The sequence below is a fragment of the Ailuropoda melanoleuca genome, chromosome X (genome assembly GCF_002007445.2).
Source record: "Ailuropoda melanoleuca isolate Jingjing chromosome X, ASM200744v2, whole genome shotgun sequence".
Lineage (NCBI taxonomy): Eukaryota > Metazoa > Chordata > Mammalia > Carnivora > Ursidae > Ailuropoda > Ailuropoda melanoleuca.
This window is the reverse complement of record NC_048238.1, coordinates 10,659,034-10,678,526: the sequence shown is the minus strand read 5'-3', so window position 1 is coordinate 10,678,526 and position 19,493 is coordinate 10,659,034. Positions and strand designations below refer to the sequence as shown.

Genomic DNA, 19,493 nt, shown 5'->3' with positions numbered 1-19,493 from the left:
CCCCTCCGGTAATCATCAGTCTGTTCTCTATAGTTAGGTGTTTTTGGTTTCTCTCTCTCTCTCTTTTTTTGGGTGGGTTCATTTCTTTTGGTTCTTAAATTCCACATGAGTGAAATCGTACAGTACTTGTCTTTCTCTGACGGACTTGTTTCACTTAGCATAATATCCTCTAGCTCCATCCATGTTGCTGCAAATGGCAGTATTTCATTCTTTTATGTGGCTGAGTAATAGTCCATTGTGTATATATACCACATCTTTTTTATCCACTTGTCTATTGATGAACACTGGGGTTGCTTCCATATCTTGGCTATCGTAAATGATGCCGCAATAAACGTAAGGGTGTATATGTCTTTTCAATTTAGTATTTTTGTTTTCTTTGGGTAAATACCCAGTAGTAGAATTACTGGATCATATGGTAACTCTGTCTTTATTTTTTTAAAAGATTTTATTTATTTATTTGAAGGAGAGAGAGTACAAACGGGGGGACCAGTGGAGGGAGAGGGAGAAGCTGAGCAGGGAGCCTGACATGGGGCTCAATCCCAGCACCCTGGGATCATAACCTGAGCCGAAGGCAGACGCTTAACTGACTGAGCCACCAAGGTGCCCTATAACTCTGTCTTTAATCGTTTAAGGAACCTCCATACTGTTTTCCACAGTGGCTACACGAGTTCGCATTCCCACCAACCCTGTACAAGGCTTCCTTCCTCTCCACATCCGCACAAACACTTGCTATTTCTTGTGTTTTTGATTTTAGCCATTGAGACAGGTGTGAGGTGGTATCTCACTGTGCTTTGATCTGCGTTTCCCTGATGACGAGTTATGTTGAACACCTTTTCATCTGTTGTTGGCCGTCTGTGTGTCTTCTTTGGAGAAGTATCTTCTACCCGTTTTTTGTTTGTTTGTTTCAGAGAGACAGTACATGAGCTGGGGAGGAGGGGCAGAGGGAGGGAGAGAATCCCAAGCAGACTCTGTGCTGAGCATGGAGCCTGATGCGGGGCTTGATCTCGTGACCCTGAGATCATCACCCAAGCTGAAATCAAGAGTTGGATGCTCAACCGACTGAGCCACCAGGTGCCCCTATCCGTTTTTTAATTGGATTATTTGTTTTTTTGGTGTGGAGTTGCATAAGTTCTTTATTTATTTTGGATACCAACACCTTATCGTATGTCATTTGCAAATATTTTCTCCCATTTAGTAGGTTGTCTTTTTTTTTTTTTTAAGATTTTTTTTTTTTATTCTACAGAGATAGAGACAGCCCACTAGTGAGAGAGGGAACACAAGCAGGGGGAGTGGGAGAGGAAGAAGCAGGCTCATAGCAGAAGAGCCTGATGTGGGGCTCGATCCCATTACGCCAGGATCACGCCCTGAGCCGAAGGCAGACGCTTAACCGCTGTGCCACCCAGGCGCCCCTAGTAGGTTGTCTTTTAACTTTCTGCTAATTGTTTCCTTGGCTGTGCAGAAGCTTTTTATTTTGATGTAGCCCCAATAATTTATTTTTGCTTTTGTTTCCTTTGCCTTAGGAGACATATCTAGGAAAATGTTGCTGTGGCTGATGTCAGAGAAATTACTGCTTTGCTCTCTTCTAGGATTTTTATGTTGTCAGGTCTCACATGTAGGTCTTTAATCCATTTTAAGTTTATTTTTGTGTACAGTGTAAGAAAGGGGTCCAGGGGGTGCCTGGGTGGTGCAGTCATTAAGCGTCTGCCTTCGGCTCAGAGCGTGATCCCTGCGTTCTGGGATCGAGCCCTGCATCAGGATCCTCCGCTGGAAGCCTGCTTCTTCTTCTCCCACTCCCCCTGCTTGTGTTCCCTCTCTTGCTGGCTCTCTCTCTGTCAAATAAATAAATAAAATCTTAAAAAAAAAAGGGTCCAGTTTAATTCTTTTGCATGTGGCTGTCCAGTTTTCCCAACACTATTTGTTGAAGAGACTGTCTTTTCCCCATTGTGTAGTTTTGCCTCCTTTGTTGTAGATTAATTGGCCATATAAGTGTGGGTTTATTTCTGGGCTCTCTATTCTGTTCCATTGATCAATGTGTCTATTTTTGGGCCAGTACCATACTGTTTTGATTACTACAGCTTTGTAATATAACTTAAATCTGGGATTATAATACCTCCAGTTTTGTTCTTTTTTCTCAAGATCGCCTTGGCTATTTGGGGTCTTCTGTGGTTCCATACAAATTTTAAGATTATTTGTTCTAGTTCTGTGAAAAATGTTATTGGTATTTTGGTAGGGATTGCATTAAATCTGTAGATTGCTTTGGATAGTATGGACATTTTAACAATATTTGTTTTCCAAATCCATGTGAATGGAGTATCTTTCCATCTGTTTATGTCATCTTCCATTTCTTTCATCAGTGTTTTATAGTTTTCAGAGTACAGTTCTTTCACCTCTTTGGCCAAGTTTATTTCTCGGTATTTTATTATTTTGGTGCAATTATAAATGGGTCAGCTTTCTTAAATTCTCTTTCTGCTTCATTATTAGTGTATAGAAATGCAAAAGATTTCTGCACACTGATTTTGTATCCTGTAAACTCACTGAATTCACTTGTCAGTTCTAATAGTTTTTTGGTGGAGTCTTTAGGGTTTTCTACCTGTAGTACCATGTCATCCGCCAATACTGAAAGTTTAACCTCTTCCTTATCAATCTGGATGCCTTTTATTTTTCTTGTCTGATTGCTGTAGCTTGTTGAGTAAAGTGGTGAGAGTGGACATCCTTGTCTTGTTCCTGATCAGGGGAAAAGCTCTCACTTGTTCACCATTGTAATGTTAGCTGTGGGTTTTTCATATATGGCCTCTATTATGTTGTAGTATGTTCCCTCTAAACCTACTTTGTTGAGGGTTTTTATCATGAATGGATGTTGTATTTTGTGAAATGCTTTTTCTGCATCTATCGAAATGATCGTACAATTTTTATCCTTTCTCTTGTTGATGTGGTAGATCATGATGACTGATTCGTGAATATTGAAACACTCTTGCATCCCAGGCATAAATCCCACTTGATTATGGTAAATGATTTTTTTAATGTATTGTTGGATTCAGTTTGCTGATATTTTGTTGAGGATTTTTGCATCTATGTTCATCAGAGATATTGGGCTGTAGTTCTCTTTTTTTTTTGTGGTATCTTTATCTGGTTTTGGTATCAGGACAATGCTGGCCTCATAGAATGAATTTTGATGCTTCCCTTTCTCTTCTATTTCTTGAAATAGTTTGAGAAGAATAGTTATTAACTCTTCTTTAAATGTTTGGGAGAATTCACCCTGTGGAGCTGTCTGATCCTGGACTTCTGTTTCTTGAGAGATTTTTGATTACTGATTCAATTTCATTACTGGTAATCAGTTTGTTCAAATGGTTGTCTGAGGTTTCTATTGAGGCTAGATTCTTAGCAACAAGACTCCAGCCTCAGTAAAGATTTCTGTGTCCTGGCCAGCCATGGAAGTTGAAGAGATGAGTGACTTTACGTGCGACATGGGTACGCAGAATATCCGTGGCCCCCATGATGAAGTGAAAATGTTCTGCCCTCTCTTAATACCTGTGCTGCCTTTAGCTCTTCAGAAGTGCAGACCACCCTAGGGAGGGGCACCCTCCCTCCATCCTGCATGAGCAAATAACCGAGATTGAATCCCACCCCACCCCCTGCCACATTAAGGATGCAGCTTTGATTCAGATATAATTTGATTTAGAGAAAGCAGTGATACTTACCTTGTATGCTTGTGTTTACGGAATAAGGGTTTCATCTGCTACAAATATCCACGGCCAATACAACCTTGACAAACTGGTATGCATGCTTTAGTCTAGATTATTCAGCATCCCCACCTTCCAGGATGCCCCAGTAAGGGTTTCCTTCATACTGAAAAATTTCAGGGCATTGGTGCCTGCATCAGGGCCTGGCTGGGCCTGACTCTTGACAGAGCTGTGTTGTGTTATAGTGTCATTGCTGGCCAGGTTCTTTGGAGGCATATTTGCAAAAATGTGGATTAAAAAAAAAATCACTGTTTTGTGGCACATACTGCTACCCACCCCCGAGCTACCATGTTATATAAAGTACTTCTCAGTATATAAATTCAGTCACAGAGGTAATTAGGAATGCTGTGCAGAGGCGTATTTCAATTCTCCAACAAGATGTCAACTATATATAGCACAGCTCAGTGTCATGGTCCCCAACCCATGCTACAAACACAACGATGTCAATATGTGGATCGGATTTGTATCGGTGCAAATATGTTGCAATCAGCATAAACTAGAATCAATGTGTTCGTCAGCACTAAACAAGCACCGGAAGAGGGAAAGAATGGTGAGAAAATTCAACTATAGCCCCGCATGTATTTTATCCATAGTCAGATCTTAGGACGTATTTTAAATACGATACTCTGCGTAAGTGCGCCAAGTAAATAAAAAGATGCTGAATGCAATGTCTGACACTAGACCCCAGGCTTTCTATTACTGCCTATCAACAACAACCAGGATTTTCCTTATGTTAATGAATCATCATCTTTCACAAGCAAAGTGTAAATGGAATCCCAATTTACGGATCTACTAATTGCTCTTCCTCTTCTCTTCACACCATGAGTCAGTACTCAGCTTTTCGTGTATCTCCTTCTAGCTTCCAACCTACCTCTCCCCTTGTCACCTCAACCAAGCTCTTCATGAGGGTTCATAGTGGCTGCCTCCCAGGCTCTGCTCCCTTCCCTGCTCATCTCTCTACAGGGTGGCCTTCCCCCTCCCCTCCAAACAAACAAACCCTGCAAGGGTCACCAGCCACCTCCTGATGGTCAAACTTGACAGACTCTTTGCCATTTTTATCCTATTTGTTCTTTCTGAGCATTTCATCCCATTGACCAACTTCCTCTTAAACACTGCTCGCTTTTCATTTATTAAACCCACTGTATGGTAAAGGTTTGATCCAGGAGGTCTGGGTTGTCTAAGCCCTGAACATTGTAAAGAAAGGTGTGGCTCTTGACTGGTTCCTGGGAGATAACCTCTAAGTCCTTGGAATATCTTGCCTCTTAAGAGTGTCTTTGCCCATGCCAGATAATTTATGCTAACGATGTGATTTATAGTGGGGGCCCTGGGTCACAAAGAAACCGTCTGACCTCTGGAGAGGCTGGAGGCTGAGTAACTAAGGTCAGCTATGCAGGCAGTCATGTGGGCAGACTGACCCCCAACAAAAGCCCAGAACACCAAGGCTTGGGTGAGCTTCGCTGGCGGGCAACATTTTCTGAGGGTTGTCACGCATCGTTGCTGAGAGAACTAAGAGCCGTGCATAGGATTCTACTGGTAGAGAAATACCACTAGCTTCTGCCCACTCTCTCCTGGACTCTGCCTTATGCGCCTTTTCCCTCTGCTGACTTTATTCACCATCCATTCACTGTAATAAACTGTAATCATGAATAGAACAGCTTCTCTGAATTCTGTGAGTCCTTCTAGGGAACCATAGAACCTGAGTGGTCTTGGGACCCCAGACAACAGACACAATCTCAGCTTAATTTAAAAAAACATTTTAAAAATGACCTTCTAGGGCACCGGGGTGGCTCAGTTGGTTAAGCATCTGCCTTCGGCTCAGGTCACGGTCTTGGGGTCCTGGGATCGAGCCCTCCGTCGGGTTCCCTGCTCAGTGGGGTGTCTGCTTCTCTCACTCACTCTGCCCCATCCCCTACTTGACAGCTCGTGCGCACGCCCTCTCAGATAAATCAATAAAATCTTTAAAAAAAAAGACCTTCTAGCTTTCACTCATTGTGATAAGTGCTGGACACAGAATGAATGAGCAGGACATTCTTTTATATATTAAGGATTTTATCATCTGGTGTGAGAGGCTGCTGCGGAGAAGCCTGCACCCAGAGAGATCATTTCTGTAGCATGTGGCATGTGTGCAGCGGACAGCACCAGTGGCGCTGACCCATTGCCTTGCCTATTTTGCTCCAGAGTACAAACTCTTCAACTGTAAGGAAAAAGTCTTACTCATCTTTGTGGTCCCAGTGCCTAGCTGAGTGTTTGGTTTTATTTGCTGAATCACTGAAAAAGAATGTCAGTATCTCATTGAACACTGGCTTTCCACTTACATTTTTGGTGGCGCCGATCCCTTGATACAACTGAATTTTCCCAGTCTTCCACCTTTCATCCTCACTTCTGGTCTCCTCCCAGGCCAGGGCATTGTTACTGTTTTTCACAAACACTCGAAGCTTCCCTACTTTGTCACCGGCCAGCCGGTAATCAAAGAGCAAACAGAAGTTGCTTTGGGGTTGCAGGTCGGGGAGGAAGAGTTTCAATCGGCCGATGTCCTTCTTACGGCCTGCCAGGGCCGTAACTGCCATATAATGGCCAACAGCTGTGAGAGAAGAAAAGTACCCAGTTAATGAAGGCAGTGTATAGGCTCTGCCTATAGTGTCTAAAATAGTATAGAAAGTGAATGATAACTGCAATTAAAATTTTTAAAAACCATTAAAAAAAAAAAGAACATTAATGATAGTCTCCTATAGGGAAAGCTGAAGTCCTTTTCATTTCAAACACAGGAACAAAATTTACATGGTAAAATGGCTTTTAGGGATCACAAAGATGAAATCCTTTACGGTACAGAAAAGGAAAGTGAGGGTCAGAGAAACTGAGGAATTTGTCCACAGTCACAAAGTGTGGTGGCAGCAGATACGCGGTAAGAATCTAATGAAATCGTCTTTAAGCACTGCCGGTAATTTGCAGCTGATGGAGAACTTGTGTTCCAGAACTTTCCCCCTTGGTTGTTTGAATCTTGGAATACATTTTCCCACAGAGTCAGTGTTATGTAGGATGGCCAGCTCATTGGGTAGTGTGGCATTTAATCCACAACATGCATGAACTTGTCCGAGCGGGTTTCATGGAGCTCAACCACCACTTGTAACCTATCACTCTGAGTTCCGATTTAGGATGACAGGAACACATCTACTTCTAAGATCCATCTCCTAACCAGTGGTCGTGGACACTGCTCATCTCCGATCCCCTGGTTGTGGCTTTGATGAACTTGGGCAAAATTCTCATAGAATAGGGTCTGAATGAAAAGAAGGCATTCCTGTGGAAGCCAGGAGGACTACACTGGGGGTAGGGAGCGGGGGCTGGAGTCTTCTGCTGGGACCTTGCTGGAGACACCTGCAGGAGCCAGGCTGACATTGCCTTAGTTTTCACTGGACTCAGGGACTGTCTGGTCTTCTCCCGAGCTGGTAAAGTTGCCAGATTCAGCAACTAAAGATACAGGACGCCCAGGAGGTTTGCATTTCAGGTAAGGAACACGTCTGAGATGTACTACACATTGATCACTGCTTATCTGAAATGGTGGCACCCTACATTTATCTAGCCACTCTACCAGTGACACCCTCTCTTCTGTGACCCACTGTGGCAGATTTCCCCTTCTCTCTCAGCTGAAGCCCATTTTGATCTGTCCTTGAGATTTTATCCTTCTAAAAATGCTGATTCATCCCGCATTTCTTTCTCATATTTAACTCTGTAGGGAAAGACAAACCCACCTAGAGATCTGAAGGGCGTGCAGGAGGGAAGAATGTACGTTTTGAATGACACAGAGGCTGAGGACGCTGGGGCCACTGGTGCATCGTGTTTGTAAATAAGGGGCTTCCCATTGTTGGAAAACCCAACTTCACACACTACTGACTGCGTGAGCTGTCAAGATCCTGGAATAACTGACGGGCTCCCCGTGTGATACAGCTCTGGCAGACATAAACTTGGAGATGCTACGATCCAAGAAAGGAGAAACTGAAGTAAGCTATCGGCAAGACAGGCTCTCCGAAGACATACTGTCTCCAGACTGGTTAAGCTTGCCCTGTGCTTGCTCTGAATCTTTGGCGGTAGTCCCACTCACACAATTTGCCGTGTGGGAGGTATCCCCTCCACCCCAATCTCAAGTTTCACACGGAATTTTTGTTAGGGGATATCCAGGTTTCCCGGCTGCGTGTGAAGGCTTGGAAGGAAAGATCTAAGGGAGGAATTAATCTAGAGGAAGGATGCAGAAGGATCTTGTAACTGAGGGCTAAACTGGGAGGTCCCCAAGTAAGTAAATGGATTGGTAAGGAACCTGAGCCCCCAAAATTGTCTCTAACTGCATAGTCAGCCTCAGGAGATAGGGATTCAATTTATGCTCCAAATGGGATCTGCAAGCCAAATGCTCTGCCCAAGGGAAAAGATAGGGCCCATCAGTAATGTTTAACCAAGAAATGGAAAGGGCTGGAATTTCATAGCTCAGAGCTGACGTTGAGAAAAATCCAAGTGTAAGTGGCTAGAAAGAAATCTGCAAGCAATAGAGGGGAAAAGTTCAGGTTGCTGACCTGATGGCTCCTTATGGTGTTGCTACTTTGAGGGGTGACTTTACTCACACTTCAGGTAGAGGCAGAGGTCATATTTCCTTTCCAGGTTTATTTTCCCACAAAAAGCAAAACAGAAGCTACAGAGTACCATTAGCTGGCAAACTGGGGGAAAGGAACCATTTCTTTCTACCTTTCCCCCAATACTCTTAAAATGCACATGAATTCCGGGGCGCCCGGCTGGCTCAGTTGGTAGAGCACGCAACTCTGGATCTTGGGGTCATGAGTTTGAGCCCCACGTTGGGCCTAGAGATTACTTTGAAAGAATAGTTTTCCTTTAAAAATCTTAAAAAAAAATGTACATGAATTCCAACATCTTTCTCTCAGCAGCAGGAACGACTATGGAAGAATTTTGCTGGAACATCCTGTGTGTGGGTCGGTGGGGGTAAGAGGGATAAGACAGAGCATATATGCTGAAGCAACTTAGCCATTCGTCAGGGGAGATTTCAGGAAGGTCTATACGTTTCCAGACATGACAAAGGACCCTGACCTAGCCAGAGAGAAGAATAGCCCTGCATCACTGGAGAGCCTTCTGTACCTGAGCCGTACCACAGAACACAAAAGAGTAAACTCTAAATACCGTTAGCTCGCTCAGCAGGATTCCAGTCAAAGTCATCCTGTACATCCTGTTTCCAGTCACAGACGCCACGGTCAAAGCTGCAGTCAGCGGAGATATTTAAATCTGCTAAGAGAAAGGGGACATCGCATAATCATTAAGAGTATCAGAAACATGTCTAACATTGGGAGCTTTGAAAGGCTACAACGCGTCTTCGGGTGCCGTCAAGCACTGAGCTAAGCTACTCCATGGTGCTGCTGCCTTGGCAACCATTTTGTTTCACGAAATAGCCTACAGGAGCCTAAAACTGACCTTCGCCCCTCATGCAAGTGCAAGCCCTAGAATGCAGCCTGCCCAGTCACAAGCAAATGTAAGTTCTTGTTATGACTTCTCAACAGCCCTTGTGACCCACAGTCTCCCCCGTCTCTCAGGACCATCCTCTTAGGGGACCCTACGGGGGCACTCCTTAGATAAGACTCCCTTGGAGCTCAACAAGATCCTGATCTTTCTGGTTTGAACTGACCAATCCAGCTTCAGTGCGGAAACCCCCAAGCACTCCACACACGAGCACTAATAAAGGCATGTGCTCTCTAAGCACCCTGCCTCAATTTCCCCGTGTGGCCCTCGAAGTATGCCATGATCCTCCAGGGCCTGTGAGTAATCTATGTGTCCATTTCAACCAACTTTTGTGGTCTTTTGTTGAACCATCTGGCACTCGGGGGCTCTTCTTGACAAACATTAATTTAACAAAGTCAGAACAACCGCGTGGAGTATACAGATCATGGCTAAGGAAATGGCCTTAAGGACAGTGTCAAACCAGATACTCTGTTTCAATTTAAATATGTGAAGTTCTTCTGGACAAATTCTGTTGTGATTTTAAAAAAAAGACTCCCTGTGTCCACGCTTTTTGCAATGTAACTTTGTAGCACCGTCCCCCATCCTTAAGTCTGGCCCGGCCTCGTGAGTTGCCTTGGCCAATAGAATACGGAAGTGATTCTGAGCCAGTTCTGAGGCTAGACCTCAAAAGGCCTGTGTGCTTCCACTTGATTTCTGGGAACCCTGCCACTGCTTCACGAGAACAAGCTTGGCTGGCCTGCTGGAGGATGAGACACCACCTGGAGCAGAGCTGAGTCAGCCCTGTTGTCCCAGCAGAGGCCCCAGGCACAGGAGAGAGCGCAGCTAAGATGGGCCAAGTCACTGAGTCGGCGGCCCACCATTGACTGCAGACTCCTGGGTAAGCCCCACCCAGCGCAGCCCGGATCAGCAGAACTACCCAGCGGATCCACAGACTCGTAAGCAGAAATAAATACCTATCGCTGCAGGCCACTGGGGTCTGCGGTTGTTCATCACGCAGCTCTATGTGGCAGTGGGTCACGGACACTGGCTCTTGGGCCCGGAATGTAGTACATGGGAACTTTCACGTTGTGCGCCCTCAGGTGCTGAAGTTGAAGCAACTGAGTCACTGTCTCCCATCTTCAAATTATATACTATCCGCCTCAACCCATGGCTCTAGGTGTCAGGCAGGAGTGGTGGGGAGAAGACAGCCTTCCTATATTGTCACCACGGGTACTAATCACGTAAAGGCCTACTATTTTCATACTGGCACCGTGTCAAAATGTTCTGATTCTTCCCTTGGGTGTTTAGGAATGAAGCAGTGATTCATAAACAATCATTTCATCGTACGAAGACTTTAAAACGACATGGGACATTGTCGAAGAGCATACGCTTGGGAGAAAGCATTATTTACCTTTGTGTTCGAGTCTGGATGTTACAGGTTTTCCGTGGACCAGAACCAGATCCGGTTCACCCACTTCATTCACCTTAGGGGCTAATAAAGAACACTTGATCAGTTAAGAAAAACCCTGAACCCTTACATGCTAAGAAGGAAAGGAATGAATGACTGAACAAAGAGAGTTTTATCATGTATTCTAATTATAGAATATGTTAGAGCAGGGTTTCCTTAACATTCCCAAACCATTCACACTGGTTCCACTTTCCTTGTCTAGAACATTGTTTTCCAAAGATGTTCTAAGAATCTACACTAGTAACATGTCCCTTCTCAACAGGGTTTGGAAATATACTTGGAGATTTTCACTCTCTATTAGAGTAGATAATGCCATTGGTATGGTAGTTCTTGGATAGGTGGGCCTGGGTCCACTTTTCATTTGGTTAAATCTAACAGCCATGGAGCCAAGGACAGAAAAAGCAAAAAACAGAGGCAGCAACAAATGCCTGGCGAGAAAGAAATACAAAGTCTCAGCGCGAGGATGTGGGGCAATTAATATGGAAACCCCCCTGAAGGGGCTGAGACTTATAGTGGGTTCCACAGAGTGACCAGTGAAAAGGGCTGTCATCCAGTTCATGGAGAAAACTTAAGCTCTTCTACGGAATGTTCCTGCCTACAATTTGGGCTTTTTAAATTGTAGCCACAGAACTGTGAAACTCCCCTTGCAATGAGTGGGCCCATTAAAAGTGCCTTCAAGAAGTAAAAAGGCAGAGCTTGGCAGATCCACCTGGATCCCGGGTCTCTCTGGTTTGGGGGCGTGCTGCGTGGAGAGCCGGGCAGCCAGACAACTATTGCTTGTAGGGCAAAGAAGTGTGCTTCTCCAAAGGCAAGAGAAATAAAAGATAAAATGAACTTATGGGACTTTATCAGGATAAAGAGCTTCTGCACAGCCAAGGAAACAGTCAAAAAAACTAAGAGACAGCCCACGGAATGGGAGAATATATTTGCAAAGGACACCACAGATAAAGGACTGGTATCCAAGATCTACAAAGAACTTCTCAAACTCAATACACGAGAAACAAATAAACAAATCATAAAATGGGCAGAAGATATGAACAGACACTTTTCCAATGAAGACATACAAATGGCTAACAGACACATGAAAAAATGTTCAAAATCATTAGCCATCAGGGAAATTCAAATCAAAACCACACTGAGATACCACCTTACGCCAGTTAGAATGGCAAAGATAGACAAGGCAAGAAACAACAATTGTTGGAGAGGATGTGGAGAAAGGGGATCCCTCCTACATTGTTGGTGGGAATGCAAGTTGGTACAGCCACTCTGGAAAACAGTGTGGAGGTCCCTTAAAAAGTTAAAAATTGAACTACCCTATGACCCAGCCATTGCACTACTGGGTGTTTACCCCAAAGATACAGACGTAGTAAAGAGAAGGGCCATATGCACCCCAATGTTCATAGCTGCATTGTCCACAATAGCCAAATCATGGAAGGAGCCGAGATGCCCTTCAACAGATGACTGGATTAAGAAGCTGTGGTCCATATATACAATGGAATATTACTCAGCTATCAGAAAGAACGAATTCTCAACATTTGCTGCAACATGGACGGCACTGGAGGAGATAATGCTAAGTGAAATAAGTCAAGCAGAGAAAGACAATTATCATATGATTTCTCTCATCTATGGAACATAAGAACTAGGAGGATCGGTAGGGGAAGAAAGGGATAAAGAAAAGGGGGGTAATCAGAAGGGGGAATGAAACATGAGAGACTATGGACTATGAGAAACAAACTGAAGACTTCAGAGGGGAGGGGGTGGGGGAATGGGATAGACTGGTGATGGGTAGTAAGGAGGGCACGTATTGCATGGTGCACTGGGTGTTATACGCAACTAATGAAGCATCAAACTTTACATCGGAATCTGGGGATGTACTGTATGGTGATTAACATAATATAATAAAATAAAAAAAAAAAAAGAAGTGTGCTTGGCGGGGAGCAGAAAGAGGGTCTTCGTCAAATAGGAACCCCCCCCCCCGGGGGAAGGGGAAAAGACTTATCCTCCTTGTTTCCCACAGCAGCAAATTTGATTTGGGTTCTGCAGAAGATGTTGATTTCCAGACCTTACAGAGAACCCTGCTTCTTAAAGATCAGCACCGAACCTAATTTTACTTCAGGCATGAAGCTGTCTTTTCTTTCACTTGCCAGGAGAAGTCACAATTCATTTTTCATAAACTGTGTAAAGTAACAAAACTGTTACTCACAGAAAACATCTCCTCGAAGGCTTTGCTCCCACTCCATGTGGTTCTTCAGGGCTTTCTGACTTTTTTTCTCTTCCTCAAGCCCCTCTTTCTTTCTCTCTTCATTCTGTTTATTTCCTCCATTAGAGTTCCTAGCTCTGGAAACAGTCTCTTCAGAGTTGAGGGGCTGCAAGTTAACCTTAGGGGCTGGAGTTCCAGAAGGTTCTGTGATGACATTTTTAATTTTTACCTTCTTTTTCATGCTGTTTTTGTGAGCCAGCAACTTCTTGATTCTGTCTCTGATGGTACTAGGTGCTCTGAGGACTTCCTTCACAGAATTTTCAGGGATAACTAAAATTAAAAATAAAGGTGGGACATTTCACACTGGCTGTTAATTAGGTCACTCATGAAAAATGGAGCGTTTAAAGTGCAGTAAATGAATGCTTCCAGAATCAACTGATATGAGGCTCTACCACTCAATATTTTAATATTTTTTGAAGTAGGCTTCATGCCCAACATGGGGCTTGAACTCATGACCCTGAGACAAGAGTCACATGCTTTACCAACTGAGCCAGCCAAGCGCCCTACTATCACTTGATATTTTAGGAAGAACTCTATTTGCATCTTTTTAAAGCAGTTCCAATGTTACGGTAGTATCTTAACTACCTTTTGTTAGAGGACACACTTTTGTTCTGCTTCAGAAATTACTACAATGAAATAAATACCTGCTCCTTCCAAGGTGGGCTATGGATCCCACAGTGATGGATTTTCTAGGGTCCTCTATTATTTCTGTATTCATACTGGGGTTCTTCAAAGCTGGTGTTGTCTGGGCAACCTACTGATTTGTCCAAATTTGACATTACAAGATTACAGCTATAGCAATAGTTTGAACCATATAAATCGCCAATAATGGACCACTTATAGCCCACAAAAATGGTGATTTATGGTTCAGTGTATACAAACCCAATTTTTCTTCCCCATTCTCTCTCCCCTTTAAATCTCTTCACCTCAATCAACTATCTAAAACTAAATGGTCTTATTTATTGAATATTTAGAGAGGCTTCTATATTTACTATCTTACACTCATTTTTAATTTCTCACCATTACATTAAATTGCTTTTAGAAATGCACTTATAAAAAATGCCCCTCCCCTGAGCTGAAAGCAGTCACCTAACCCACTGAGCCATCCAGGCACCATATATATATATATATATATATATATATGAAGATTTTATTTATTTATTTGAGAAAGAGAGAGAGCACAAGCAGGCGGGAGCGGCAGGCAGAGGGAGAAGCAGGCTCCCCGCTGAGCAGAGAGGCCGATGTGGGGCATGACCTGAGCTGAAGACAGACGCCTAACTGACTGAGCCACCCAGGTGCCCAAAAAAGGTAATTTTTAAAGAATTAAAAATACTGATCTTTAAAATCAGATATATTGTCCTTTTATAAAATATCTAGGCATGTGCCAGTCTAAGACTAGGCAAGAAAGGGTCTAATAACACCTGAACCAATTCACTCAATTCTACGACTTGGACGTAGTTTAGAGGAAAATGAAATAAGGGAGTAGACATTAAGTTCAGAGCCTATAAAAGATGCTAGAAAAATAAACTGGATTGGGATTTTATTAGACTACTTTTCTTGGCAATCTTCTAATCTCTTCTCCCACTCAGTTCCTTCTCCATCATTTGGCTGATTCAATCTGTACCAAAGTGGTAGAAAAATAAACGAGCAGAAGTCTACAATATTTGAGATAATCAAAAGAAAAAGGAACAATGCTTTGAAAATATACATGCTCTTAATTAACACATCGCTTTTACTTTGAAATAAATCTAAAGCTGTTATGGCAAGAGCTGCATTTCCCTTTTCAGCGAAATGTTCTAGCTGTTTATCAGTGTGACAGTCTGTAGTTACGGGTTGGAAACCAACTACTAGTAATACCAGCAATGCATCATTACTCATTTTCCTGACCTTTAGATGGCCTGTTTAGCTTCTTTGCAAGTTTTGATTGTAAGGTACTGATCATATGGACCTTCCTCCTCTGGAGGTCCCACTGGGTAATTTTGTCTACGGTTCCCTGAGTCTGTTCCCAAGACCTCACATGAAAAATTAACAGGAAACACCCATTCCCTGGAAATTTCCTTCACGCAATCAGTAACATAAAACTAAGGACCTTCACTAAGTAATGGGAAGAGGGTTTCAACCCACATCAGGCAAACCTAAACATCTGCTTTCAGTTTCTGCTTTGAAGTTTCAATTTTTTTCCTATCGGGAAAAAAAAAAAATCAAACCATCACAATCTTTGTGGTGTCAACAATTTTCCTGCTTTACTATATAAACAGAGCTAGGGCCGAGGGATAACAAAACTAGGCATGTGCATGACTCTGAATGGACAGATGTGGCTTTCTCTAGATATCGCTGTTTCAAACTTAAGTGGTGATTGTTCCTCTTAAACGTTTCTTGATTAATGCAACATCTTTTTAAGAATATAAAAATGTGGGAGAAGTGACAGTAGGAGGGTCATTGGCACGTTTGGGGATCGGAGACCCAAAAACAGGGAATTCCAGAGTTTTCAGAATCACAGGCCAGTCTTCTGTAAGTGAAGTTGACAATTTCTCTTGGGAGAGATTTGAGATTTCTCTGAATATCCACTTTGTCAAAAACTTCTACCTACCTGAAAATCTTAACTTTAAGGAGGATCACTGTGATGTGAGAACATCTTTCCCAAGAGGGACAGGACTCTGCCACTCATTCACCTGGGCTTGGTTCATCAGACGATCTGTAATACCCTGGCAGGAGAAACATTCCTCTCATCTGAACTAACTTTACGCACAGTGCTGGGAGGAGAGGCTTAAGCACGGGTGATGAAGGTACTGTACCACGGGACCCAGGACACAGGGCGGGGCTAGGATGGCAGACAGGCTGAGCCATGGGAGTTTGTTGTGGAGGGGCCCGCAAGGGCTACCCCCGAGGAGTAGCCATGGGTCATGCACACACCTAGCCTACGTTTAAGCACACAGCCCGGGAGCCTAGTTCCCTTGGTTTGGCTCCTAGCTCCCGCATCCTCTGGGCATTTGTCTTCAAAGCAATACTTAACTTCCCTTTGCCTCAGTTTACCCATTTATAAAGTTGGGATAAGAATAGGGTTTTTGTGGGGTGCCTGGGTGGCTCAGTTGGTTAAACGTCTGCCTTTGGCTCAGGTCATGATCCCAGGGTCCTGGGATCGTGTCCCACATTGGGCTCCTTGCTCAGCCAGCGGGAAGCCTGCTTCGTCCTCTGCCTGCCACCCCCCTACTTGTGTTCTCTCTGACAAATAAATAAATATTAAAAACTTAAAAAAAAAAGAATAGGGTTTTTGTGAGGTTTAAGTGAGCAAATACATGTCAATTACTAAGATTAGTGCCTGACATATATTTGGCCTGTTTGGTATTCTATTCTATTCTATTTATTTGTTATAAGATTTTATTTATTTATTTGAGAGAGGGAGTGGGAGAGAGAATCTGAGGCAGACTCTGAGCTGGGTGCAGAATCCATCACGGGACTTGATCCCCCGGCCCTGAGATGTGACTTGAACCAAAACCAAGTCAGATGTTTAACCGACTGAGCCACCCAGGTGCCCGTTTGCTATTATTTTTAAAATTCACCACCAGAATGTTTAAAATCTTTTACTGAGTTGAAAAGATATTTTTTTCCAGGCCATACCTCCAAACTTCTAACATTTATACTATAATTGAAGGAAGAAAGTTGGAATGGCCCGTTGTAGCAACACCTGTGATCTTGAATATGCGGTCTATAAACTGAATCAAATCAGAAGCACATTTCTAATGTGCAAGGAAACTGCTTTTAATGGGAACAATTGTTGAATTCAGGTAAAGAAGCCACTGCCACTATTACTCCTACTACTAGTGCATGATTATTGAGCATTTGATATATTCTGGGCTGGAACTAAGCCCTTTATATGGATGTTTATTTATTTTGTTTGGATTATTTCATGTAATCATCAAAAGAATATTAAGGGCCAGATACTATTATCTTTATTTTGCAGATGCGGAAACCGAAGCACTAAAGATTAAATCGTTTACAGCCCACAGGTAGTAGGCCAGGGAGCCAACAGTCAAGCGAAGTTAATGTAATTCCAGCAGCCCTGCTCAGGGTAACAAAATGACATGGTGTCCTTTCCTAAATGGACTTACTACCCAAGTCAGGTAATACTGAAGTTTTGATTTGCTTAGAATGAGTAGAGCTACTGTCACATTAAGACCAAATTATCTAGCAGGGTATTACTAATACTCACATATATTAGGCCTGGAAGGAAACCACACATCTACATCTAGGGTACTCCTTCCTCTGGGTCCATATGTGCATAAGCACAACTCACTAACTCCGCTTCTTCTTGTTTCCCTCCTTGGGGGCAGGGGAGGAGGAGACGGAGAGAGAGAATCTGAAGCATGCTCCACGCCTAGTGCAGAGCCTGACGCCAGGCTCAATCTTACAACCCTGAGACCATGAAATCAAGAGTCAGATGCTTAATCGAATGAGCCACCTAGGCGCCCCCTAAGTCCTCTTCTGTATTGCAACACAGAGTCTGGACTTTTGTAAAAACAATGAACTCATAATAAAACTTGCTGTATCAGTGCCGTATATTATGTAACAGCAATTCACATACATACAAATGTATTTTACAATATAACATTTTATAATGCTGCATGCTAATTGGATGGGATTCTCAATTTTGTTTGCATGACTTTCCTATGCACATACAAATGAATTTTGGGCTATCCTTTAAGCAGTGTGGTTAAGAGTCTGTTAAGATCAATTTTCAACAGAGACATGGCTATTTATTTTACAAAGAATCAAAGCAGAATGGAAAGGGCTGGGCAAGCAATATAGTGAATGACCCAAAGACAGTTTTCTCTTTTAAATAAACACTCTGGTGAGAGATGAAAGAAAAAAATTCAGCTGCAGAATGGATAGTAACAAAATGAATAGTTTCGAGGTATCAAACAGAACATTGTGAGGAATTTGAGGTTTCAAAGAATAAAGAAAAACTTGTTTTACCCAAGAATATGCCTAAAGCCGGATGGTCAAAGAAAAACAGGAGTGTTCTTGACATAAGAAATGTTTGTGTTGATGTGGGATTTATAATTTCAAAACACTGGGGGCCAATATAGAAAGTGGGGGCTGCAAACAGCTACCCTGCCACATGCATAGCGACGTTGCCCTCATGTGGACATCAGTGACCCCTGCGGGGGCGCCTGGGGGCTCAGTTAAGTGTCCGACTCCTGACTGTGGCTCTGGTCATGAGCTCAGGGTCAGGAGACTGAGCCCCAGGTTGGGCTCCATGCTCAGCGGGGAGTCTGCTGGAGATTCTCTCTCCCTCTCCCTCTGCCCCTCCCCCTGCTCACACGCTCTCTCTAAAATAAATAAATAAAATCTTTAAAAAAAAAAATAACACATTGGGTTTGAAGGGGGTTAAACGATCAGGAAGTAGTGACTCCAGGTTTATTCCGAGCAGTGCTTGCTTTGATCCTAGGCCTGGGGCCCCGGGCGGGTCTGTGGAGGCGAGTGGCCTGCTTCCTGAGACAAGTGTTTTCCTGAGGCGTCTCTTCCGGACACACAGCGTTCGCGCATGTACGTTTACAGAAGGTTGGATTAAAGAGTGGCTGGCCCTTAGCACACAGCTCTCTGAGACCGCACGACGCACAATAACCACAAGTAACTTTACTGAGCACCTACCACGTGCTCAGTGGAACTAAGCCCTCTACCTGTGTTACCTCACCTCCAACCGCACAATGCACTTGAGAGGTACCTGTCTTAGTGAGAGTATCCCCAAGCAGAACCTGAAACAAGGGTTTGGGTACAGGGGGTTTATTTGGGAGGGGATCCCAGGAGGCAGGCCTGGGGGAAAGAGGAGAGCAAGGCGGGGAGGGGGGAAAGCTAAAGATGGTGTCTCAATGGGCAGGAAATCACTGTGGGTAATGGGCTCAGTCCTGCTGGGGACATCTGGGACCGATGCAGAACACGCCTCAGAACTGTCCCATCCTGCAACCGTTGGGGGTATCTATCCAGACTCCTGGTGCCCACTGGTTGAGGGCTGTCCTTGCCAAGAGGCTGAGCAGCACTCTAGAGAACGTGCAAGGCCACCTGCAGGGAGCCCGCGGCACTGGGGCTAAGATCTGCCTGGAACCGTCCACCCTGCCTTGCTGCAACTAGGGAGCACCCAGGGACTGGGGCTTAGCTCATCATAAACTGCACAGGAGAAAACCGAGTTTAGAAAGATTAAGACAACTTAGTAAAGGTCACAGGCAGGATGGGGCAGAGCTCAGATTTAGATTCAGGCTTTCCTAGGTCCTGAGCCTCAGCTGTTGACCATGACCCCAAACAGCCCAAGACAAGTGAGGCTGGAATATACATGTTCAAATTTGGTGGCGTGAAGGAGCCCCTGACCATCATCCAATAAGAGTGCTGATTTACTCAGTTTCCTCTCTGGGGGCCTCTCCAGGTTATGGCATCCCTCCTCCCGACCCACCCATGCACGGCCCTGTACAGGCAGCCAATCTCTCTCTTTCTCTGTCTTTGAATAAGGTTCCAGGAGGACATCATGAGCACATGTGCCCCGAGG

The 19,493-nt window shown here is 43.9% G+C and overlaps 1 protein-coding gene across 1 annotated transcript in view; it reads right to left on the bottom strand.

The window, feature by feature from the left end:
* Nucleotides 1-19,493, bottom strand: part of EGFL6 (EGF like domain multiple 6) — a 143,463-nt gene that overhangs the window by 2,905 nt on the left and 121,065 nt on the right. The window contains exons 13-16 of the mRNA XM_034649299.1: nt 12,899-13,225; nt 10,639-10,719; nt 8,916-9,020; nt 6,056-6,321 (exon numbers count right to left, since the gene is read on the bottom strand). Coding sequence (XP_034505190.1) covers nt 6,056-6,321; nt 8,916-9,020; nt 10,639-10,719; nt 12,899-13,225 — 779 coding nt within the window. The remainder of the gene's footprint in view (nt 1-6,055; nt 6,322-8,915; nt 9,021-10,638; nt 10,720-12,898; nt 13,226-19,493) is intronic.